Raw genomic sequence first — 25901 nt, forward strand, 5'->3', positions numbered from 1 at the left:
TGAAGTGACAGTTTTAAGAGCAGGGAAAAATATGTGCAACTTGGAGAGTCTCTGCTATCCAAGCCTCACTAAACCCCAGAAAAAATGATACAGCAACCTCCTTTCCATCCTACATGTCAGAAATATTGCAGCTTAATAGCCAACACAATAAAATTCAGTTATTACAACTAGACTGTGACTAATCTATACAAGACTGAATGTCATACGAGTGGGACAAACCATTAAGTTAAGTGAATATTCATAAGTTATGATAATGAGATTAACAATATGTTAATTAAAAAGAGTTTTAAGTATATGTAAGGAATTCATAGCAACTCATTAAGCAGAATCTATTAAGTGAATGTCATAAAATCTTATGAGTTAAAGTTCCTGTGTGTAAAATATATGAAATCATTACTTGTCCATACAGAAATTTAGTTGGTTCTAAGAAAGGGTGTAAAACTATCTAGGTTTCTATGGACATTCATTTTTCATTTATACATATAAAAATACGTGAGTGTGCGTACGTGAGTGTGCGTGCGCGTACGTGTGTGTGTGTGTATGTTTATACGTGAGCATGTACATGTCTTAAAATTGTTGCCATGTTCTTCGAGGAAGTTTAATATTTTTGGTAATAAATGTACGAATTCCAGTAGTTGAGGTCTGCATGGTTTTTGAACTGTAGTTTGTGATGGATTCTGTCTTTTTTTCTTTGAGTCTATCCAGGTACTTTTCTTTGGTAATCTAAGGAGAAGTCCAGTCCATATCAGCAGGTGATAGGATGAGATTGTTGTATTTTTATAGCTTCTTCTAAGTTGTTGAAGGTTCTGGCTCCATTTGGCAGGTGTATTTTTATTTATTTATTTTTATTTTATTATTTTTTTTTGCAGGAAAAAGCAATGGAGTTTTGAAACCAGTTTGAGATTTCACAATTGTCCAACAACTTTTCCTCAGTTTTATTGTCTTAGTTGAAAAGTTATTATCAAATCAATTCTAAGGGAGCTTTTTCCACACTGTTTTGGAATTAACTGTTTATCAGTGTAAGAAATAAACGTAACTGATTTAAACGTTGGAGCTGATCATGAAGATATAGATATAGGCTCTGTGGCTGTTCTAGTACCATAGGAGAGTCCTTGAAGATTTAGTACATCTGGTAGCCAAGAGTTTAGAAAAGAAATGGTCATCTTCAGTTTTTTTCTGATAGTCCAAAAATTCTGAGCTTGGATCTTTTCTCTGTTTTCCATTTTCCATATCTGTTTTAATAACCAGGTGTTTGTTTTAGCAGGTTTTCAGTTTGAGTTTCTTCTTTCAACCTTAGATCTGTCATTTAAATAATTCTAATTTTGTTTTGTTGCTGCTGTAACATCTGTTTAAAAATTTCAGTTTGCTTTTTCTGTCATATTTTATGAGTTCTATTGAAAGCCGTCCATTTTCACTGATAACTCCATAAGCTATATTTCCTGAAGCGTAGATTTCACCAGCTGCGTATCTTTTATCAGAGAAGTTTGTGTGAGAATGCTTTGTGCTGCTCATTTGTCTTTAACCAATAAGCCTCTAGATATGACAGTATTTTGTTTCTAAACTTCACATATTCAAGGATATGACTATACAGTTAAGTAGATTATGAATACATTTCTCATAAAAAAAATGTACTTTTCCCGTTTTGTTATTCTGCAGAGCTGTAAAATTATTGCTGTTCTCATTGGCTGCGCCCCTCCAAATTTGAATTTTTAAGACTTGTGTTTGTAGCTATGAGTTGCCTCCCTTCATCACTGTAGCCCAGTGATTTATTTGTCCATGCACACATTTTTTTGCTGATACATTCACTCTGTCTAGTGACTGAATGATTTTTTTGACAATATGCTGCAGTTAGTTTGCCTTTCAGTATCCTAATTAACAAGTGACTTATTGCTTTCAAACTTTGAACCCAAGCATTGTTAAATCTGGAAAATTTTTATAAGAAAGTAGGTTCTGTACATTTAACAGTTTCTAGATTTGTTTTGTGACAAGGGTAGTGAAAGCTAAATTATCACCTTTTTCTGTTATACATTTTTTACCTTTTGTTTTTTTTTTTTTTTTAGGAATTTACCTGCATATTTCTGTATTACCTGTGCTTACTTATTCATGCAGAAGTTAATAGTATTCTACACTGTGGAACTTGGTATTCTAAGCATCTTTAAGTTTTGTCACTTTTGCAATCGGTCATTAGTTTTTCATTCACCTAGATGTTCATCGTGCATACAGCTGCAGTCATAACAGATGGGTTCTCCTGCCGTCAGGCGGGTCCTCGGTCGGCCGAATTCCAAAGTCTAGGTCCGGCGTCGGTTGTCGTCGCTTCTTCCCTGACGTCAGTGCGACAGGGGTATAAAAGAACCAGCCGACGCCATTTTCTTCGGTCTTTCTTGCCACGCGGTGCCCGAAGCAGAAGCAGTTCACAAGTGCCGGTCGGCCAGCTCCTGAGATTACGAAAAATTTGGAAACCAAAGTCTTCTTAAAAGCTAAGTACCCCGTTGAGGAAACTTTTCTTGCCTCAGACCAATGTCAGACAAAGTTAATAATTGTATTTCTTGTGGGAAGCAAATACCGCATAAGGATTTCCATTCCCTCTGTATACCTTGTTTAGGCCCAGACCACGACGTCTCGGTCTGTCACTTTTGTGCTACATTCAACAAACGCACTATTAAGCATCTGGCGGAGTTCGCCCAGCATTTTTTTGGGAAAGCATTTAACTATACTATGTCGTCGGATACTCCGACTCCGGTTTTGTCTAAAAAACGCAAAGACAAGGACCGACACTCGAGGTCCGCGGCCTCTACCGACACCACGCCAAAGCCGACTACACGTGGTCCGGTTCTCAGTGAGGCGCCTACGCAGCCCCTGGTTACCAACGACACATCTTTGGTGGTGTCTCCTGTACCCGAGGTCGCAGGCTCCTCGGCCCACACCCCGACTACAGATACCGAAGCCACTCTTGGCGTTGAAACACAGAATATGGACAGGTCCACCTCCACTCAAGGTGTCTTCAGACCTTCCTCTTCTTTCTCCAAGGCTTTCACCAAGTCTAAAGCAACCTTGCACCCTAAGAGACCAGCTACACAGGGCCCATCTCCAGGCCCCATGCCTAAGAAACAAATGCTTAAAATGGCTGAGGATTTAATTACTCTAATCAGAGGTGCTCAGCCACCTCCGGACAAAAGGCCCAGAGTGGAGGAAGATTCCCCCTCCTCTGATCAGGGCTCCATTATTTCAGAACACTCTGATGATCAGGAACAGTCTTACTCCCCTTTTGAGGACTCTGATGCAGAGGAGTCTATTCCTTTTGTATCCCCCCCTGAGAATTACTCATTTGGGGAAACTTTGCATACCTTAAGGGAACACTTCCACTGGGAAGGCCAGGATTATTCAGATTCCAAGAAAAGGCTCAGGGAATTTCTTTTGTTACCCCAGCACAGGCCTCTGGCTATACCTCCTGTCTTGGACATCCTAGATGATGTTTACTCGGAGGCCTGCCTTAACCCGGACTCTCTACCTCCAGCTCCAGTTAAGCCTGGCTGGTACTAGTTCCTGACTCGCACCAATTTCTTTACAAAAGCCATGCTGCTGATCTAGAAACCATCTCACAGGGGCCCAAGGGAGTTAAGGCTTCCATTGCCAAAAATCCATTGCCTTCCGAGAGAGATTCCAGATTCTTTGAAAGGTGGGGGAAAAAGGTATATACCTCTGCTACCTTAACCATGAGGGCCTTAAACTGTCAGTTTCATATGCTAAAATACCAACAGTTTCTGTTATCTCAATTGAAAAGAAATGTCACAACCTGAACAACCAGACTTGAAGGAGTTGCAGGATTTGATGCATAGTGCAGAACAAGTGGGTAAACATACCTTACAATGTGGTTTTGATGCTCTAGAGGCCTCATAGAGCTGCTGTTACAGGCTCAGTCATACGTAGGCATGCCTGGCTCAAGGAACAAGCCTTGCCTGATCATGTCAAAGCTAAATTACTAGACGCCCCTCTTCAAAAGGATGTACTATTTGGGGCAAATGCTGAGGAAGTATTACGGAAAATGGAGGAAAAAGCTTAATCAATGCAAACTGTGAAAGAATTTCTGCAGGTTCAACCCCCACGTTTTAGTAGAAATTGGCCTTCCAAAAACTGGTCCTTTCCTGCCACAGACAGACCCCAAAGAGGCAGATACAGGCGCCCAAGGGGCAGAGGACAATCACAAGGATCGTACAGAGGCAGACAATGGCAAGCTCCTACACAAAGAGGTGGTGAGGACAACTCGCAATCTTTCAGAAAGCAAACCCAATGACTTTCCCCTTTGCAGGCCAACCAGGTCTCAAATGGCAGCCCCCTTAGGAGGAAAGCTGGCACTATTCTCAAAAAATTGGCATGTTGTCACAAAGGACAAATGGATCCTGGACATTATAAACAGAGGCTACAAATTCCATTTTCATACCCTTCCAAAAATGAGAGGCATGCCAAAACTGCCACACAATCAAAGGGCAGAGGCATAAAAGAAAATTTCAGATCTTATAAACATGAAAGCTATTCAAGAGGTACCTACACACAAACAAGGTCAAAGTTTTTATTCCAGGCTATTTCTGGTGCCAAGGAAGGGAAAAGATTGGAGACCTATTTTGGATCTTTCTATCCTAAACACATTCCTACTTATACCAAAATTCAAGATGCTCACTCTACAGCAACTTCTTCCCATGCTGGGCAAGGAGTCTTGGCTGGTAACATTGGACCTCAAGGAGGCATACCTGCATGTCCCAATCAGACAAAATTGCAGAAGATGCCTCAGATTTCTTGCAGGTTCAACCCATTATCAATTCTCTGCATTGCTGCGCCCAGAGTATTCACAAAATGCCTGGCATCAGTAATTGCCTACTGCAGACTTCAAGGGATACAAATATACCCTTATTTGGACGACTGCCTGATCCAAGCGGACAGCAAACACATTCTTCTGAAACATCTGGCTTATGTAATAATGTTATTAAACTCTCTGGGATACACAGTCAACAAAGAGAAATCAAGGCTAATACCCTCTCAGAATATAACTTTCCTGGGTGCCAATTTGGACACAAACACCCAGATGGCCTACCTCACGCCAGAGAAGCAGGGGCAACTAATTCAATATTTCAGAACACTGGCAAATTGCACCAGGCTGACTGCAAGGAAAATCCTGCAGGCTCTGGGATTCATGGCATCTTGCATCTTAGTAATCCCATGTGCAAAGCTGCATATGAGAACTACAGTGGTACCTAAAAAACATATGGTCTCAACACAGCCACAGTTTGGTAACAATAATACCACTAATTCCATGTCTGCAAAAGGAATTTCTGTGGTGGGCTCAAGCATGTCAAACAAACACAGGTCTTCCATTCAGCAAGCCTCAAGCAAATCAAGTCATCACAACAGATGCCTCGGACTACGCCTGGGGGGGCGCACATGACCGGCCGGTGCATTCAGGGCAAATGGTCCCAAAAAGAAAAGCACCTACACATCAATCAAAAAGAAATGCTAGCAGTAATAAATGCAATTATAGCTTTCAAGGACCTTCTACAACCAGGTCAACTATTGATAAGAACGGACAACACCACAGTTATATGGTACATAAACAAGCAGGGAGGAACACATTCTTATCCCCTATGCAGACTGGCCATGTCACTTTGGAACATGGCCATGGACTTACAAATGGAACTACAAGCACAGTACTTGCCAGGCAAGGAAAACACGGCAGACAACCTAAGCAGGAATATGACAGATCCACACGAATGGAAGTTGCATCCAAAAGTTTTTACAGAAATAATCCAAGAATGGGGAAGGCCAGACATGGATCTCTTTGCCTCCCACAAAAATCATCAATTGACAAAATTCTGCTCGAGGATCTTCCATCCAAAGACCTGGAGAGTGGACGCTCTCTCTTTCAGTTGGACATCAATGACAGTTTATGCCTTCCCGCCTCTTCCTCTGCTGCCCAAAGTCCTATTGAAGACCAGAGCAGACAGACCAAAGATGATCCTCATTGCTCCGGACTGGCCAAGGCAACACTGGTACCCACTCCTGAGGAGCCTGACGCATTCCCCTCCATGGACCCTACCTCTAATGCCTCTTCTTCTGACTCAGCACAGCTTCAAAACTCTCTTCACAGTCAGCTAAAAACACTCAATCTAGCCGCATGGAAGATTCCTTAGCATCACAGCAGGCCGTACTCTCCAAGGAGGTGCAGGATGTCATTTTGGAGGCCAGAAGGCCATCAACTAGAAAAGCTTACTCCACAAAATGAAAACGTTTTTGTGTCTGGAATGAGAAAAAGGGCCAGAACCCTGGAAAACTGAATTTACCTCAAATGCTACAATATTTGGCTGAACTGCTAAGCAGTGGACTTTCGTTCTCCTCCATCAAAATCCATGCATCAGCCATTTCTGCAGAATACAACACTGATCCTCCTTTATTCTCTCACCCTCTTTTAAGACCGTTCCTCAGAGGGGCTAAGAATTTAAGACCTCCAAGGAAACGACCAATACCTGCTTGGGATCTTTCTGGAAAAACTGACTTTACCTCCTTTTGAACACGTAGATAGAACAAAACTCTGAGAACAACAGTGGTCACAGAAACACAAAACTTTAATGAAGCTTTCAGGCTCTCAATCCTTCATCAGCATTACACAATATACAAATTTACATCATTTAAATAGAGGAACAATTAAAATCACATGATCAACCAGCCAATGAACTTTTTTTAAAAAGTTATTTAAAAGGGAAATGTTTAAAACATAAAAATATGTACAAATAATGTGTTATACATAGTATATCATTTTTAGTAGTATTTTATAAGTTATTTAGTTGGCGTTTAACTAGTATTGGTTTTATACTAGTAGTGTTATTTAATCCTGGTGGATTTTCAGCCTGTAGTCTTATTATCCACTCTAGTTCTCTTGTTTCTACAAGGTTATTTATATCACCCCCCCTCATACCCACTTGTATTGCATCTATACATCTGAATTTAAAAGTATGTGTATTGAATTCATGTATGTGCTTATATAGGGCATTAGTCTGTATTTGTCTGTTTATTTCAGACCTATGTTCAATTATACGGTCTTTCAACCTCTGTATAGTCTTCCCTACATAAAATGCTTGACAATTTACACAAGTGGCAAGGTAGATAATCTTTGTGGTATTACAATTAGCATTAACATGAAAATAAAACTTCTTATGCGTTATGGGGTGTATAAAAATATTGTCCCCTTCAAAAATATCAGCACAGCAGGTGCAGTTATAGCATTTGTAGGTCCCTTTGTTACTATAACCAACATTGTGCCTTATGTCAAAATCCTTATAACACATGTTTTTCATGCATTGGTTATTTCTATAAGCAAAACTAGGTCTGGATCCTACTATATCACTTAACTCTGGCATGGCCATAAGTATAGGCCAATTTTTATATATTATGTTACTAATTTGATTAGAGTAACCTGAGAAGGTTGTTATATATCTTAATCTAGTGTCCTTCTTTTTAGTAGGCACTAAATTACCATTATCTGCATCTATATTCTCCTCTAAAAATATTGGTTTATAGCTTGTTTTCCTACCCTCAACTATCATATCAATATTTTTCTGTATAATAGTCTCAGAGTATCCACTTCTTAAAAATTCAGCTTTCATTATGGATGTCTCATTCAAATATACCTGCTCTTCTGTTGTTAATCTGCTTATTCTAATTAGTTGTGACTTAACTATACTTTTGAACACATGTGGGGGGTGCATACTATTACTATCTAGATATCTTATTGTATGCACATCTTTTTATGTACCATAGTATGTATTGTTTCATCCTTTTATACACTTTCACATCTAGAAATACAATCTCATTGGAAGATGAACACATTTTAAAGTTAAAGAATTGTGTAGTGTTATTGATATATGTGACAAACAAGAGAAGATCTTCCTCTGTACCATCCCATATGAAAAAGCAATCATCTACGAATCTAGCATAGCTTTTCACATGTATATTCAATGCATGCTTATTACTCAAAATATATTCTTTCTCCCACTAAAACAATACAAGATTTGCAAAAGTATTAGCAACAGATGTACCCATGGCAACTCCTGTTAGCTGTTTATATGGTGTGCCATCAAAAATAAAAATATTGTTAGTCAATACTAAGTGAAGAAGAGAACATATATTTTCCACATCTCGAGGGTGTTTGTTGGTACTAGACAATAACAACCTTCTAATGGCTTCTATTCCATAGTCAATAGGAATAACAGTGAATAGTGATTCTATGTCCAAAGTTACAAAAATAAAGCTGGGGGAAACTGTTGTGTACCATAACTTAAGCTTCCTTAAGAAATGTGTGCTATCCTTCACTATGCTTCCACATTTAGGTAGTAGTTCAGATAAAGTAATTTGTAAATATTTGGATATAGTTTCGGTTATCCAGCCCTTACCTGAGACAATAGGTCTCAGGGGTTTCTAACAACTTATGTATCTTCGGATCCCGTATATTTGGGGATCTTTGGACATGGTGTAGAGAAGTAGTTGAATATATCAATTGATATGTCATTACTTATTTGCATATCATAAATAGCCATGTTAACTTGTGTTATACAATTTTTTACTTCTTGAAGTGTTACCTTCTTAAATGTATTAGTGTCAGATAAAAAACTGGAAAATCTACTCATATAATATACTCTGTCCATTAAAACCACAGCCCCTCCCTTATCTGCTTGTTTTATTATTACATCACTATTTCTTTTCAGGTCTTTGAGAGCTAGATATTCTTTATAAGTAAGGTTGTATTTCATCTTAGTCTTATCACATTTACTAAACAGAGATCTCAATTCTGATTCAACAATATTAATGAATGCTATGATAACTGGAGATAATTGTGGTATAAACAGACTTAATTTTTACAACTGCCATTACTTTCTACAGAATTCTTAAAGATTAATTTTAGCATAAGACTTCTAGCAAAAGTCTTAAATCTATAATAGAGTTTACCACATCGCCCACAGCAAAGGAATGAATTTCAAACCTTTGCTTAAAATAGACAACTGTTCATCTGGTAAAATGTTATTTGTTAGATTTAAAGTACCTTGTTTTATTGATGGCTTCCCATCTATCTGCGTGGCGTTTTGTTGCTTTTTCTGGGACTGCTGTATTTCCTTTTGTCGCTTGGGTCTGAGGTGAGTTTTCCACTGCAGTTGGCGTTATACTTTCCGTATATGCCTGCTTCACCAGGACCCTTTCTGGTTGTTGCAGGCGAAACGGTAAAAAAGTGGAAATATCTGTTTGCCTTTTCTCTTTTGGTTCCCGGTGTTGCTCTGTCATCATCGGCGTTTTTGGTGCATCCAGGGTTACATTTTCCACAGCCGTACTAAGTAGAATCTCCACATTGGATCCTACCGGACGTTTACAAGACCGTATAATTGAACATAGGTCTGAAATAAACAGACAAATACAGACTAATGCCCTATATAAGCACATACATGAGTTCAATACACATACTTTTAAATTCAGATGTATAGATGCAATACAAGTGGGTATGAGGGGGGGTGATATAAATAACCTTGTAGAAACAAGAGAACTAGAGTGGATAATAAGACTACAGGCTGAAAATCCACCAGGATTAAATAACACTACTAGTATAAAACCAATACTAGTTAAACGCCAACTAAATAACTTATAAAATACTACTAAAAATGATATACTATGTATAACACATTATTTGTACATATTTTTATGTTTTAAACATTTCCCTTTTAAATAACTTTTTAAAAAATTTCATTGGCTGGTTGATCATGTGATTTTAATTGTTCCTCTATTTAAATGATGTAAATTTGTATATTGTGTAATGCTGATGAAGGGTTGAGAGCCTGAAAGCTTCATTAAAGTTTTGTGTTTCTGTGACCACTGTTGTTCTCAGAGTTTTGTTCTATCTACGTGTTCAGTAATTTTATCTTCGCTTGCTTAGTGTTACAGGTAACACTTTAAGAGGAGATTCAACCAGCCTTTACAACTAACTTTATATTAACATCTGATAATGGCTTTGTCCATTAAGAGACTTCTTATTAAAATGAACAATCCGCTACTACAAGATCAACCATCTACCAATGATCCTCAAAAGGCTGCAACAACTGAGGATACTACTAATTTGACTGCTTTAATTAATGTTTTGGAAAAGAAGGTTAGTAGCTATAAGCAGCTGCAATGGCAGAGACTTAGTTTTCTAGCATACCTCGAATTAGGCATAGTACCAAGAGGACTGCGTGTGCTTAAAATGCCCTCATATGGTAATACCTATGAGGAGCTTCTTGTTAAGTGGCAGCAGCTCAATTTAGAATTGAGTGCAAGCTATATGAAGCTTATGAACAGCTTCTTTGAAGACACTGAAAAAACCTTGCTACAAGAAATAGAAAATGTGACAAAGATGTTTCAATACTACTTAAAAGTGAAGCATCGCATGGTATTTATCAAGCATTCATTGAAAGAATGCAGTCACTTGACAATAGATTGGAATTAAAAAAGAAACGTAAACTTCAAAGGGACATAGATGATTATCAAACGGACATATATTTTCTTGGCGAAAACTGAGTTTAAATATTTAGCAAAACCGCTAAACATAAGCAACAGCCTTATTTCCCCATCGACTAAGGAGAAAACGAGAATGCTTGATCGATTGGACGACTTTGCCCTGCCGGGCGTATCCAATGAGAATTCAACCAATCAGCGAAGACTGAGCCAAATGCTACGCATGTAACGCAACAACAAGGAGCTGAAAGAGCTAATATCGAAAAGGTAAATGAGAAGGAAGCTTGTAAACGTCCGGTAGGATCCAATGTGGAGATTCTACTTAGTACGGCTGTGGAAAATGTAACCCTGGATGCACCAAAAACGCCGATGATGACAGAGCAACACCGGGAACCAAAAGAGAAAAGGCAAACAGATATTTCCACTTTTTTACCGTTTTGCCTGCAACAACCAGAAAGGGTCCTGGTGAAGCAGGCATATACGGAAAGTATAACGCCAACTGCAGTGGAAAACTCACCTCAGACCCAAGCGACAAAAAGGAAATACAGCAGTCCCAGAAAAAGCAACAAAACGCCACGCAGATAGATGGGAAGCCATCAATAAAACAAGGTACTTTAAATCTAACAAATAACATTTTACCAGATGAACAGTTGTCTATTTTAAGCAAAGGTTTGAAATTCATTCCCTTTGCTGTGGACGATGTGGTAAACTCTATTATAGATTTAAGACTTTTTGCTAGAAGTCTTATGCTAAAGTTAATCTTTAAGAATTCTGTAGAAAGTAATGGCAGTTGTAAAAAATTAAGTCTGTTTATACCACAATTATCTCCAGTTATCATAGCATTCATTAATATTGTTGAATCAGAATTGAGATCTCTGTTTAGTAAATGTGATAAGACTAAGATGAAATACAACCTTACTTATAAAGAATATCTAGCTCTCAAAGACCTGAAAAGAAATAGTGATGTAATAATAAAACAAGCAGATAAGGGGAGGGGCTGTGGTTTTAATGGACAGAGTATATTATATGAGTAGATTTTCCAGTTTTTTATCTGACACTAATACATTTAAGAAGGTAACACTTCAAGAAGTAAAAAATTGTATAACACAAGTTAACATGGCTATTTATGATATGCAAATAAGTAATGACATATCAATTGATATATTCAACTACTTCTCTACACAATATCCAAAGATCCCCCAAATATACGGGATCCCGAAGATACATAAGTCGTTAGAAACCCCCCCCCCCCCGAGACCTATTGTCTCAGGTAAGGGCTGGATAACCGAAACTATATCCAAATATTTACAAATTACTTTATCTGAACTACTACCTAAATGTGGAAGCATAGTGAAGGATAGCACACATTTCTTAAGGAAGCTTAAGTTATGGTACACAACAGCTTCCCCCAGCTTTATTTTTGTAACTTTGGACATAGAATCACTATTCACTGTTATTCCTATTGACTATGGAATAGAAGCCATTAGAAGGTTGTTATTGTCTAGTACCAACAAACACCCTCGAGATGTGGAAAATATATGTTCTCTTCTTCACTTAGTATTGACTAACAATATTTTTATTTTTGATGGCACACCATATAAACAGCTAACAGGAGTTGCCATGGGTACATCTGTTGCTAATACTTTTGCAAATCTTGTATTGTTTCAGTGGGAGAAAGAATATATTTTGAGTAATAAGCATGCATTGAATATACATGTGAAAAGCTATGCTAGATTAGTAGATGATTGCTTTTTCATATGGGATGGTACAGAGGAAGATCTTCTCTTGTTTGTCACATATATCAATAACACTACACAATTCTTTAACTTTAAAATGTGTTCATCTTCCAATGAGATTGTATTTCTAGATGTGAAAGTGTATAAAAAGGATGAAACAATACATACTATGGTACATAAAAGATGTGCATACAATAAGATATCTAGATAGTAATAGTATGCACCCACATGTGTTCAAAAGTATAGTTAAGTCACAACTAATTAGAATAAGCAGATTAACAACAGAAGAGCAGGTATATTTGAATGAGACATCCATAATGAAAGCTGAATTTTTAAGAAGTGGATACTCTGAGACTATTATACAGAAAAATATTGATATGATAGTTGAGGGTAGGAAAACAAGCTATAAACCAATATTTTTAGAGGAGAATATAGATGCAGATAATGGTAATTTAGTGCCTACTAAAAAGAAGGACACTAGATTAAGATATATAACAACCTTCTCAGGTTACTCTAATCAAATTAGTAACATAATATATAAAAATTGGCCTATACTTATGGCCATGCCAGAGTTAAGTGATATAGTAGGATCCAGACCTAGTTTTGCTTATAGAAATAACCAATGCATGAAAAACATGTTGTGTTATAAGGATTTTGACATAAGGCACAATGTTGGTTATAGTAACAAAGGGACCTACAAATGCTATAACTGCACCTGCTGTGCTATTTTTGAAGGGGACAATATTTTTATACACCCCATAACGCATAAGAAGTTTTATTTTCATGTTAATGCTAATTGTAATACCACAAAGATTATCTACCTTGCCACTTGTGTAAATTGTCAAGCATTTTATGTAGGGAAGACTATACGGAGGTTGAAAGACCGTATAATTGAACATAGGTCTGAAATAAACAGACAAATACAGACTAATGCCCTATATAAGCACATACATGAGTTCAATACACATACTTTTAAATTCAGATGTATAGATGCAATACAAGTGGGTATGAGGGGGGGTGATATAAATAACCTTGTAGAAACAAGAGAACTAGAGTGGATAATAAGACTACAGGCTGAAAATCCACCAGGATTAAATAACACTACTAGTATAAAACCAATACTAGTTAAACGCCAACTAAATAACTTATAAAATACTACTAAAAATGATATACTATGTATAACACATTATTTGTACATATTTTTATGTTTTAAACATTTCCCTTTTAAATAACTTTTTAAAAAAAAGTTCATTGGCTGGTTGATCATGTGATTTTAATTGTTCCTCTATTTAAATGATGTAAATTTGTATATTGTGTAATGCTGATGAAGGGTTGAGAGCCTGAAAGCTTCATTAAAGTTTTGTGTTTCTGTGACCACTGTTGTTCTCAGAGTTTTTACCTCCTTTTGAGCCAGCTGCCTCATCAGATTTACAATATTTGTCCTGGAAAACAGCTTTCCTTCTGGCTATCACTTCAGCTCGTAGAGTTTCAGAACTACAGGCTCTCATGGCTGTCCAGCCTTTTATCTTCCATCTTCCATCAGGACAGAGTTTCCTTACGAACCAACCCGTCCTTTATGCCTGAAGTGGTATCCAGGGTAGCTTTAAATCAGGCCATACATTTACCTACTTTTTAGCCCAATCCTCAAAACAAAGGGGAGAGATTACTACATTCCTTGGACATCCACAGGCAACTGCGTTATTATTTGGACAGAACAAAACCTTTCAGAAAATCACAACAGCTCTTTGTGGCCTATGCGGTAGGAGCTCAAGGAAAGCCAATTTCCAAACAGACAATCTCAAAATGGATAGCCCACTGCATACGCTTTTGCTATTCCTTTCATGGCAAAACTGTACCTACAGGCATTAGAACTCATTCCACCAGGGCCACAGCCACCTCTGCAGCTTTCCTCAGAGGAGTTCCTACCAAGGATATTTTGGAAGCAGCCACTTGGAGTTCTGTGCATACCTTCTCCAAACACTACAACCTACCATTTTACTCCAAATCTAGAGCAGGCTTTGCCACTGCAGTCTTGCAGGGCATTTTGGCTCCTCCTAGTTCCACCTAGTGCCTACCACTCCTCTTTCTTAGCTTTGGGATTCTACCCATCTGTTATGACTGCAGCTGTATGCACGATGAACATAGTACAGTTTTGTACCTACCATAAATGTAGATGTTAGAGTGCTAATACAGCTGCAGTCCAGGTTTCCCTCCCTCCTTCCCCTCTAGGGGTATTCTTTTATGGTGTATTTGTTTGCAAGTACTGTTTTTTGATTATATTGCATTGCATTACTACATAATTTTATGTATTGCCTTCCTTCTGGGGGCACCTGACACCTGGGGCAAGAAAAACTGAAGAAAATTGCGTCTGCTGGTTCTTTTATACCCCTGTCGCACTGACGTCAGGGAAGAAGCGACGTCAACCGACGCCGGACCTAGACTTTGGAATTCGGCCAACCGAGGACCCGCCTAACGGCAGGAGAACCCATCTGTTATGACTGCAGCTGTATTAGCACTCTAACATCTACATTTATGGTAGGTACAAAACTGTACTGTCTTCATGAGACAGTGGAGCATTAATGCTGAATGCACCTAAACATTTCATTTCACAAACCTGTTAGGCTGAATATCTATATCTATGCTGCTTAGAAAATTGATTGCAGGGTTGGAATTGTAGGTTTAGGAATTGTATGTAGTCCTGTATATGTTGTCTAATCACTTCTGGTAACCAGTATGTAGCTTTCAGTTTCTTTTGTGAAAGGTAATAGTAGACTCATCTGGTGCGTGGATCTTGGTTGAATGCACTTGGCCAAGCCGATAATTCTTTTGACTGCCATCAACTCAATTTAAATTACAAACCACCCTTTAGAACTAAGGTGAATTGATATCTCCATTTTGATGCTTGCCTTTCAGTTATTTTTAATTGCCTTAGTTTTGTATTTTTTCTTTTTTAATTCACAGTTAAAACCATTTTGAGGAAAAATATACTCCATTAAATAATTGAAACGTATAGCTGGAAGTTTGCAATTCTCATTTCTGCTGTGAAGACTTTAATCATTAATTTCTTGTTTCAGTTTTCAACTTTCTGTTTGATGACAAATGTGGCTACAACAGTGAACGTCTCATTCTGAATGAAAACAGAGACTCTGTAGAGTCCGTTGCTGGCTTTTCATTACTTATGGGCGCAGAGCGTATACAGATGGGATGCTATACATGTCTGGATTACATTATTGGCGATACTGGGATCTCAAAAGGCAGACACTTCTGGGCATTTCGTATTGAACCACACTCGTACCTAGTCAAAGCTGGTGTTGCATCAGATGCAAAGCTACAGGAATGGCTTCATAATCCTCGTGACATAAACAGTCCTAGGTACGATCATAGAATTTTTTTTATAGTTTTATTAATTTTTATAAATTACATTAACTAAAGAGCTCACCTATTTATTTTTTCACAGTAAAGTGATAAGGTACTTTCTGTTTTAAGTTACTTGCAAGGTGCTTATGGGCCGTTACTGGCTTAAGAGGTTACATGTTTACCTTCGCTTGTCATAAGGTTGTGGGTTCTTTCTGCTTAGCAGACTAAATTTGTGTTCTGCTACTGTTATGTATGAGGGTCTGCTACAGACTCCATATTGCTGCATGAGAAGATGCTATAGACTCTCTCTAGTGTTGCATAAGAGAATGTTGCACTTGAGGCGCTGTTCTTGTGAGGTTTGCTAAGTTTCCTTGGCATTTTGTTGCTTCAGTTGTATAGTAAAGATCTTCATCTATCCTTCCATTGCTGTCAAATCACATGAAACTGTTAATATGACCCCTTGGACAGCTACCACCATCCACAGCAAGTAGTGAGTGGAAGTAGATTGCCAGGCCTTTCACACACACACACACACACACACACACACACACACACACACAGACACACACATTTGGACTGTGTGAGTCATCAGCCCACCTACTGTGCATGTCTTTGAGATATGGGAGGAAAGTAGAGTACCCAGAGAAAACCTACACAAACACGTTGAACATAGACTTCCCAGAAGGCATGGTAGCCAAGAACTGAACTGGAGAGCTTCTTGCTGTGGAGTGACAGTGATCTCACTCTGCCATTCACTAACACATTTGGCACATCTTGTATTGAAGACCATTTTTGTGGTCCACAGTTGAAACACCATCATATATTTATTTTTATTGACATTTGATTACTGGGAAAGTAAAATAAAACGAAGAAATAAACCACTCCAACTGAAGAGTCCTTAGTTAAACTTTGAAGAAAATGTTGATATAACAAAACTTCGGACTCACTACGACCAATCTAAAAAACTTATAGAATTTTATTTAAAACGGTAAGCGCTTTCGCATATTTTAAATACGCTTCCTCAGACCATGAACAACAAGATAAAACTGTGATTTAAATATTTATCTATTCATATCTATATTCACATTTATATACATAAATTGCTTAGTATTGTTTATTATTTTATAATATACACATTGTATAATGTTTGTTCAGATGGTTAAATGTATTTCTTTCAGGTGATGTTAGTAAATGATGTGTATTTGTTTAAGTATATATGGGCTGGAACTTGCTATATACTATGCTGCTGTTTGAAGAAAATCTGATGCTTTTTGATTTGTTAATTGGTCAATTGATTAATTGTTTTATTATTCTTAAGATGATGAATGTGATTATATAACCTCACAGTTTTATCTTGTTGTTCATGGTCTGAGGAAGCGTATTTAAAATACACGAAAGCGCTTACAGTTTTAAATAAAATTCTATACGTTTTTTAGATTGGTCGTGGTGAGTCCGAAGTTTTGTTATATCAACATTACTGGGAAAGTCCAACTGGGTAGAATCCCATTTTCAGCGGAGGCCCGAGGAGAAAAGCTCCAAATTATTATAAAATATTTTAGAAACTATCTTCAAAAATCAAACAACATCTGCCGTTTAAATGATTATAACCGATCATACATAATATAAAAACATTGGTTATGAATCAGTGCAAGGTATATAACAGTCATTTAATGAGACAAATTTTAGATAGTTTCTTGGAGAAATTAAAGGTAAGATAGTGCAATGAAAAAGGAGTTGCAGTATGCAGTAAGGAAAAAACAGGCTTATGATATATTTAGAGAGAAAGTCAGAGAAGAGAATTGGCAGTAAAGAAGTAAGTGAAGGGAAAGTAAGGAGGTGTAAGGAATGTAAAGGTTACTTGTTTGCATTTAGGAATATAGTTTATCCTGGTTTTGAGCAAGAACAGAGCCAGATTTTAGCTAGGAAGTCTTTCAGTTTGGTTTTGAAAGATGGGATGGAGGGTGTAGACCCGATGGGTACAAGTAAAGAGTTCCAGGCCTTTGCAGCCTTGTACAGGTATAGACAGTGCCCAGCAGATTTGCTAGGTTTGTAGTCAAGCAGGAGGTTTTGGTCACTGGATCACAATGACCAACTGGGAACATAGTTGTGTAGAATTTTTTTTTTTTTTAGTGTTAGACAGGTAGATGAATGCTGGATAATTTTATAGGTGGTAAGAAGTTGTGTACATGTTAGTTGATGTGGCAGTTCTAACCAATTTAGGCTTTTCAGTGCTATACAGTGGTGGGATGTTCATCGTGTTTCACTCTTGCAGTCATTACATGTGGGTAATCCTGCTGGTAGGTTGCAGTCAGTTGGCCTGAATTCCAAAGTCCTGGGTCCTGCGTTGGCTGCTGTCACCCCTTCCCTGATGTCAGGTCATCAGGGGTGTAAAAGAACCAGCCGACACCATTTTCTTTAGTCTTTCTTGCCGCGCAGTGCCCGAAGCAGAAGCAGTTCGCAAGTGCCGGTCGGCCTACTCCTGAGATTTTCGTGTTCGAGTTTCAGATCCGAAGTCTTTCAATAAAACTAAGTACCCCCTTGGGGAAACCTTTTTTTCTTGCTCCAGACCGATGTCAGAAAAGGTAACCAATTGTATTACTTGTGGAAAGCAAATACCCCATAAGGACTTTCATTCTTACTGTATTCCTTGCCTAGGCCCTGATCACAACGTTTAGATTTAACCAACGCACTATTAAGCGTCGGTATAATTTTGCTTTAAACTATTTTGGACGCCAGTTTAATTATCCAGAAATGTCATCTGATAGCCATCCGACTACCGGAGTTCACAAAAAACATAAAGAAAAGGAAAGAGATAGACAACCGAGGCCGAAAACTGATGACAAAGCTTCTCCTAAGCCAGTTGCCCAATTGCCGGTTCTCAGTGAGGTGCTTTCGCAACCCTTGAAGCCCGCTACTTTAGAGTCGCAGGCCGCTACCAACTCCCACGTGGAGTCTGCCATGCCGCTGGAAACTCAAGGTATTGGAGCCTCTGATACTATTCCTTCAGATGGGTCCGGAGCCGCTGAGCAGGCACCGGCTTCTAAGGGTGTATTTAGACCTAAACATCTTTACATTAAACCGACTTCAGCTTCAAAGGCAAAGACTAAAGCACTTTCTGAAGCAAAGAAACAAACTCAAGAGCCACGTGGACAGGCCTCTATGCCAAAAAAATAGATGCTCAAAATGTCCGAAGACTTGCTTACCTTGATCAGGGATTCCCATCCCCCGCCTGATAGAGGCCTAGGCAAGAGACTGACTGTGAATCTTCAGATCAGGTTTCTATTTCTTCTGATCAGGAATATTCTCTTCCCCCCTTGAGGATTCTGATGCTGAAGAATCTATACCTTCAGCTTCTACTCCAGAAGACCATTCTTTTGGGGAAACCTTGCATACCATGAGTAAGCATTTCCACTGCGAGAGCCAAGATTTTTCAGAATTTAAAAAGAGGCTCAGGGATTTCCTTTTACTACCTCAACACAGGCCACTAGCCATTCCACCTGTGTTAGACATTGTATATGTGTTTTCGGAGTCTAGTGTTACCCCTGACTCCTTACCTCCAGCTCCTGTTAAGCCTGACATATATTACAGGGTTCTTGATGCTCATAAATTCCTTTTTAAAAACGCTGCTGCAGACCCAGAAACTATTTCACAGGGTACTAAAGGAGTTAAGGCTTCCACTGCAAAAAAAGTACCCCCTCTGACAGAGATTCTAGGGCACTTGATAGATGGGGGAAAAAAGGTTTACACATCTGCTACCTTGGCTATAAGGACATTAAACTGTCAGTTTCATATGCTCAAATATCAGCAACATGTCATGGCATTGCTTAAACAGAAAATGTTAGTCTGAATGTGCAGAAAACAAGGAAATGCAGGATTTATTGCATGCAGCTGAACAAGTTGGAAAGCATACTTTGCAATGTGGTTTTGATTCTTTGGAGGCCTCCTGCACGGCCGCAGTTATGGTTCTGTAATTAGGAGGCATGCTTAGTTAAAGGAACAAAATCTGCCTGATCATGTCAAAGTTAAATTATTAGATGCACCTTTACAGCATGATAATTTGGTGTTAAGGCAGGAGAGGTGTTAAAGAAAATGGAGGACAAAGCTAAATCTATGCAAACTGTCAAAGATTTTTTTACAAGTACAACCACATAGGTTTAGTAGACACTGGCCTACAAAGAATTGGTCCTTTCCTGTGTCAGACAGACCTCAAAGGGGCAGATCCAGACGCCCTAGAGACAGATCCCAGGTGCAAGGTTCATACAGGTCAAAGTAATGGGGTGCTTCTACCTCCAAAGTTGGAGAAGACAAATCACAACCATACAGGAAACAGTCCCAATGAGTTCCCCCTGCCTGCACCAAGCACTTGTCTCCTGGCAGCACCCTTAGTGGGAATATTAGCACTTTTTTATCAAAATTGGCACATTATAACCCAGGACAAGTGGGTTCTAAATATCATGTCACAAGGCTACAAGTTCCATTTCCATTCACTGCCAAAGGCAAACGGCTGGCCAGATCTGCCAAAAAATCAATGGGCAGAGGCACAAAGTCTCATCCCTCATGGACATGGGGGCCATTCAACAAGTACCAGAGCAAGAGCAGGGACAAGGATTTTACTCAAGACTGTTCTTGGTACCCAGAAAGGACAAGGCCTGGAGACCAATACTGGACCTGTCTATTCTGAACACATTCCTGGATATACCAAAATTCGAGATGTTGACCTTGCAGCAGCTCCTGCCCATGCTGGGCAAGAACGCTTGTCTTGTGACTCTGGACCTGAAAGAGGCATACCTGCATGTCCCAATCAGACAATTATGCAGAAGATACCTCAGATTCAAGGCTGGCTCAATGCATTACCAATTTTCTGCACTGCCCTTTGGCTTATCTACTGCACCCAGGGTCTTTACAAAGTGCTTGGCACCAGTAATTGCATTCTGCAGACAAAGAGGAATGCATATATATCCTTACTTGGACGACTGTTTAATTCAAGCAGAGAACAAGGACATTCTTCTACAGCATCTGGCGTTTGTGAAAAGACTTCTAACATGCCTAGGGTACACAGTCAACGAAAAGAAATCAAAACTAGTACCTTCTCAAAAGATGATATTCCTGGGTGCAAGCTTAAATACAACTGCCCAGATGACTTATCTCATGCCAGACAAACAAAGGCAACTGACTACCTATTTCAAAATGTTGGCAACAAGGCCCAGTTATCTGCAAGACAAATTCTGCAGGCTTTGGGCTTCATGGCATCCTGCATCCTACTAATTCCATATGCAAGACTGCATATGAGGAAACTTCAATGGTACCTAAAAAGTGTTTGGACTCAACATTGCCGCAGCCTGGAAACTGATTACTCTCATTCCCTGCCTGCAACAGGAGTTTCGATGGTGGGTAAGGGCTTGTCACCAAAACAAGGAACAGCCATTCACATTACCCCCAGCCAGGCAGCCTCCCCAACCATAGCTTTGAGACTCTACCCAAATGTAATGACTGCAACAGTGAAACACGAAGAACATAGTACAGTTGTATACACTTACCATAAATGTAGATGTTCGAGTGTATTCACTGTTGTAGTCCAGGTTATCCACCCGCCATCCCCCTTTCCTCTGATGGAACCTATCTTTCCTTCTCTGATTAATACAACCTATGTGGTGTATTTGCTTGTAGATGAAGGTAAAGTTTATATTGGTGCATGTATTTTTATATATATAAATTTTGGCTACCCTTTTAGGGGGCACCTGACATCTGGGGCAAGAAAAACAAAGAAAATGGCGTTGGCTGCTTCTTTTATACACCTGACGTCAGGGAAGGGGCGACAGCAGCTGACACAGAAGCCAGGACTTTGGAATTCAGCCCGACTGAGGGCAACCTGCCAGCAGGATTACCCAAATGTAATGACTGCAACAATGAAACACGAAGAACATCTACATTTATGGTAAGTGTACACAACTGTACTTTCTGAAAGGGGTCTCTGCTGCAAATTTAACAACTTTGTTATAGCATTGTTCAATATGTTCTTCGTCTCACATTGCTGCAGTCATAACCTGTGGGTAGTCCGCTGTCCTCGGTCGGCCCGTATACCAAAGAGTTAGGCTGGCGTCGGCCATGGTCGCCCGGAGCTGATGTCAGTACGTAGTAGTACTTAAGCGCATGACCGACGTCATTTCCTCAGTCTTTCTTGCCGCGTGGTCCGAAGCAGAAGCAGCGTTTGCAAGTGCCGTTCGGCGTTCTGAAATTTTCAAATTTCGAGTTTCAGACCGAAGACCAAGTTGGGCTAAGTACCCCGTTGGGGAAAATTTTTGTCTTTTCTTGCCTCAGTTAATCCGGATGTCAGAAAAAGTTAATAATTGTATTTCTTGTGGGAAACAGATACCTCATAGGGACTATCATTCTCTCTGTATTCCTTGCTTGGGGCCTGAGCACGACGTAGTCGGGTGTCGCTTTGCTAGATTTAATAAGCGCACCATTAAACGTAGATTAGACTGTGCTAGGCTTGTTTTCGGTAAGCGGTGTAACTACAACATGCCGTCGGATCCTCCGACGCCCGCTACCGCAAAAAAGCAAAAAGATAAATCTTTAAGGTCTAAACCGGATGAGTCGTCTGTTGCGGACGCCGGTTCTATGGAATCTACGGTTGAATCTGTGGATCCAGCCGAGGTTTCGGCTGAATCCCAGGGGGGACCTTTACTTTTGCAGGAGTTGGCCTCTCAGGAGTTAGGCCAGGCCGAGGGTGCTTCTCAAGTATCTGTAGTTCCATCTTTACAAAAGGTTATTAGGCCTTCTACTTCAGTGACTAAAGGCCTTGCTAAGGCTAAAACTAGTCTTACTGGTACGGGCCATAGCTCTAGTTCTTCAGGTTCTGTTCCTAAAAAACATATGTTGAAAATGACAGAGGATTTGATTACTTTGATCAGGGGTTCTATGCCCCCTCCAGAGAAGAGGCCTAGGGTGGAGACAGATTTAGAGGGAATGGAGCATTCTTCAGATTTCTCTGAGTCCTCAGCTGAGGATATTCAGGAATTTCCTCCCTATTCAGATTCGGATGCAGAGGATTCTTGTCCTTCTGCTTCACCTCCAGAGGATTTTTCCTTTTCTGAAACTTTGCATTCCATGAGGGAGCATTTCAAGTGGGAAGGTCAGGATTTTTCAGACTCTCGAAAGAGGCTTAGGGAATTTTGTTTTGCCACAACATAGGCCTTTGGCTATTCCCCTGTTTTAGATGTTGTTCAGGATGTTTTTCTGAAGCTTCACTTAATCCTGATTCTTTACCCCTGCCCTGTCAAGCCAGACAGGTATTACAGAGTTCCAGAGGCACACAAATATTTGTATAAGAGTCCTAGAGCTGACCCGGAAACTATTATTCAAGGGCCGAAGGGTGTCAGGGCTTCTGTGGTTAAGAATCCAGTTCCCTTGGATAAAGATTCTAGAGCGTTGGATAGGTGGGGGAAAAGTGTACACCTCTTCTACGTTAGCTATGAGAGCTCTAAATTGCCAATTTCATATGCTGAAGTATCAGAACTTTCTGTTAGGTCAATTGAAATCTAAGGTAGATGCTTTATCTGAGGGTATAGAGTGTAAGGAATTGCAGGACTTGGTTCATGCTTCAGATCAAGTTGGTAAACATTCTTTGCAGTGTGGCTTCGATGCTCTTCAGGCTTCATCCAGGGTGGCTGCTATTCGTAGACATGCCTGGCTTAAGGATCAAAATTTGTCAGAGCATGTTAAAGCTCGGATTTTGGATGCTCCTCTTCAATCTGAAGTTCTTTTTGGTTCCCCTGTGGAGTCAGTTTTGAAAAAGATGGAAGATAAAGCTAAGTCTATGCAGACGGTTAAGGATTTTTTGCAAGTGCAGCCCCCTAAGTTTAGCAGGAATTGGCCTGCAAGAGGATGGTCCTACCCTTCTTCGGATTTTCAGTCTAAGGGCAGGTCTAGACGTGGTAGGGGCAGGGCTCACGCTCAGGGTTCTTTCAGACCTAGGACTTGGAGTTCTCCGGCACAATCTTCTGGTGAGGGCAGGGGTCATCCTCTTCGTAAACAGACCCAATGACCTGTACCTTCAGCTGCCAGATCCTTCTTTTCTGGCAGCTCCTCTAGGAGGAAAGTTGGCACTTTTCAAACAAAATTGGCATTTGGTCACCCAGGACAAATGGGTGTTGGAAATAATAAATCAAGGCTACAAGTTTTATTTTCACACTTTTCCTCCTTTCAAAGGCATGCCATATGTACCTCCTCAGCAAAGGCTGGAGGCTCAGGAACAAGTTTCCTTGCTTTTACAAATGGGAGCAATCCAGGTGGTACCTCCGTCAGAAGTAGGCCTAGGGTTTTATTCCCGTCTATTCCTAGTGCCAAAGAAAGGAAACACTTGAGGCCAATTCTGGATTTGTCCATTCTCAATACATACCTAGACATTCCAAAGTTCAAGATGTTAACATTACAGCAACTTCTGCCTATGCTAGGCAAAGATCACTGGATGGTAACTCTGGATCTCAGAGGCCTATCTTCACATTCCTATCAGGCCCAGCTGCAGGAGATTCTGCGATTTCGGGCTGGTACTTCTCATTATCAGTTCTCTGCATTGCCCTTTGGTTTATCTACTGCGCCCAGGGTGTTCACAAAGGTTCTGGCTCCTGTAATAGCTTTCTTCAGACTGAGGGGAATACAAATTTATCCTTATTTGGACGATTGCCTGATTCTTGCTCAAGACAAAGACAAGTTGCTTCAACATCTACAGTATGTAATGGCAGTTTTAAGGTGCCTAGGGTATTCTGTGAACGAAATAAAGTCCAGTCTAGTACCCTCTCAGGACATGTGCTTTCTGGGTGTGAGACTGAATACAGCCTCTCAGATGGCTTTTCTGACCCCGGACAAACAAAGAACTCTTCACATATACTTCCAGCAATTATCAGTACTGTCCAGGCTGACTGCAAGGACAGTCCTTCAAGCCTTGGGGTTCATGGCATCTTGCATTCTAGTAATTCCCAATGCCAAACTGCATATGAGGAAGCTACAATGGTATCTCAAAAGTGTATGGACTCAACACTGCCACAATTTGGACACTGTCATTCAGATAATACCTTGCATCCAGAAGGAATTCTTGTGGTGGGCACAGGAATGTCACCTAAACAAGGGGCTCTCTCTGACCTGACCAGAGGCGAGTCAGATCATAACGACGGATGCCTCAGACCTGGCTTGGGGAGCACACTTCAATGGGAAATGGATTCAAGACACGTGGCCTCCCAGACTACAGCATTTACATATCAACATGAAGGAGATGTTAGCAGTCCAGTTTGCCCTGATGGCTTTCAAGGGCCTACTTCAACCAGGACAGGTGTTGATTCGAACAGACAACACTACAGTCATGTGGTACATCAACAAGCAGGGGGGAACCCATTCTTACTCTCTCTGCAGACGAGCAATGATATTGTGGGAGACTGCTCTGAGTTTGCACATCACTCTTCAAGCACGGTTTCTGCCAGGAGCACAGAACTCCCTAGCAGATGTATTGAGCAGACAAATTGTGGACCCCCATGAGTGGAAATTGGATCCTCAGGTATTCCAACAGTTGACAGTGGCTTGGGGAACTCCAGACATAGATCTGTTCGCTTCTCCTCTAAATTTCCAACTACCAAAATTTTGCACAAAGATGTTTCACCCAAAAGCTTGGAAAGTGGATGCTCTATCTTTCAGTTGGAACAACCTTCACGTCTATGCTTTTCCTCCTCTGCCTCTCCTTCCCAAGGTACTCTTGAAAGTCAGACGGGCAAGCCTTGCATGATTCTTATAGCACCAGATTGGCCACGTCAGCACTGGTATCCTCTGCTGAGGAGTTTAATTCAGGAGCCTCCTTGGCCTTTGCCACAGCTTCCTCACTTGTTGTCCCAGTCAAGCAGTCATTTGCTCAATGTCAGGGTGCAGTCCCTGCATCTAACGGCCTGGCATATTCTGTTTTAGAGCCTGTGGGATCTCAACTTCCTCAGCAGGTTTTAGATGTCATTTTGGAAGCCAGGCGGCCCAGCACTAGAAAAGTTTATGCTGATAAATGGAGGAGATTTTTTATTTGGAGCACAACAAAGGGCTTTGATGTCTCTGTGCCTAATTTGAGTTTTACATTACAGTACCTTACTGAATTACTAGACAAGGGTTTGTCATTTTCCTCTGTGAAGGTTCATGCTGCAGCCATTTCTGCTCACTATGATTGTGACCCTCCTTTATTTTCTCACCTTTTGTTTAAGCAATTTCTTAGAGGGGCAAAAAATATAAGACCCCCACGTAGAGCTCCTACTCCTTCCT

At 40.0% G+C, this 25901-nt stretch overlaps 1 protein-coding gene across 2 annotated transcripts in view; it reads left to right on the plus strand.

The window, feature by feature from the left end:
* TRIM36 (tripartite motif containing 36) overlaps positions 1 to 25901 on the plus strand; it is a 1224111-nt gene that overhangs the window by 1147222 nt on the left and 50988 nt on the right. For both annotated transcript variants that reach the window (XM_044059328.1, XM_044059329.1), the window contains exon 10: positions 15329 to 15626. In XM_044059328.1, the coding sequence (XP_043915263.1) occupies positions 15329 to 15626 (298 nt within the window). The remainder of the gene's footprint in view (positions 1 to 15328; positions 15627 to 25901) is intronic.

This window comes from Protopterus annectens, chromosome 17.part0 (assembly GCF_019279795.1).
Source record: "Protopterus annectens isolate FY-2018-M chromosome 17.part0, PAN1.0, whole genome shotgun sequence".
Taxonomy (NCBI): Eukaryota; Metazoa; Chordata; order Ceratodontiformes; family Protopteridae; genus Protopterus; species Protopterus annectens.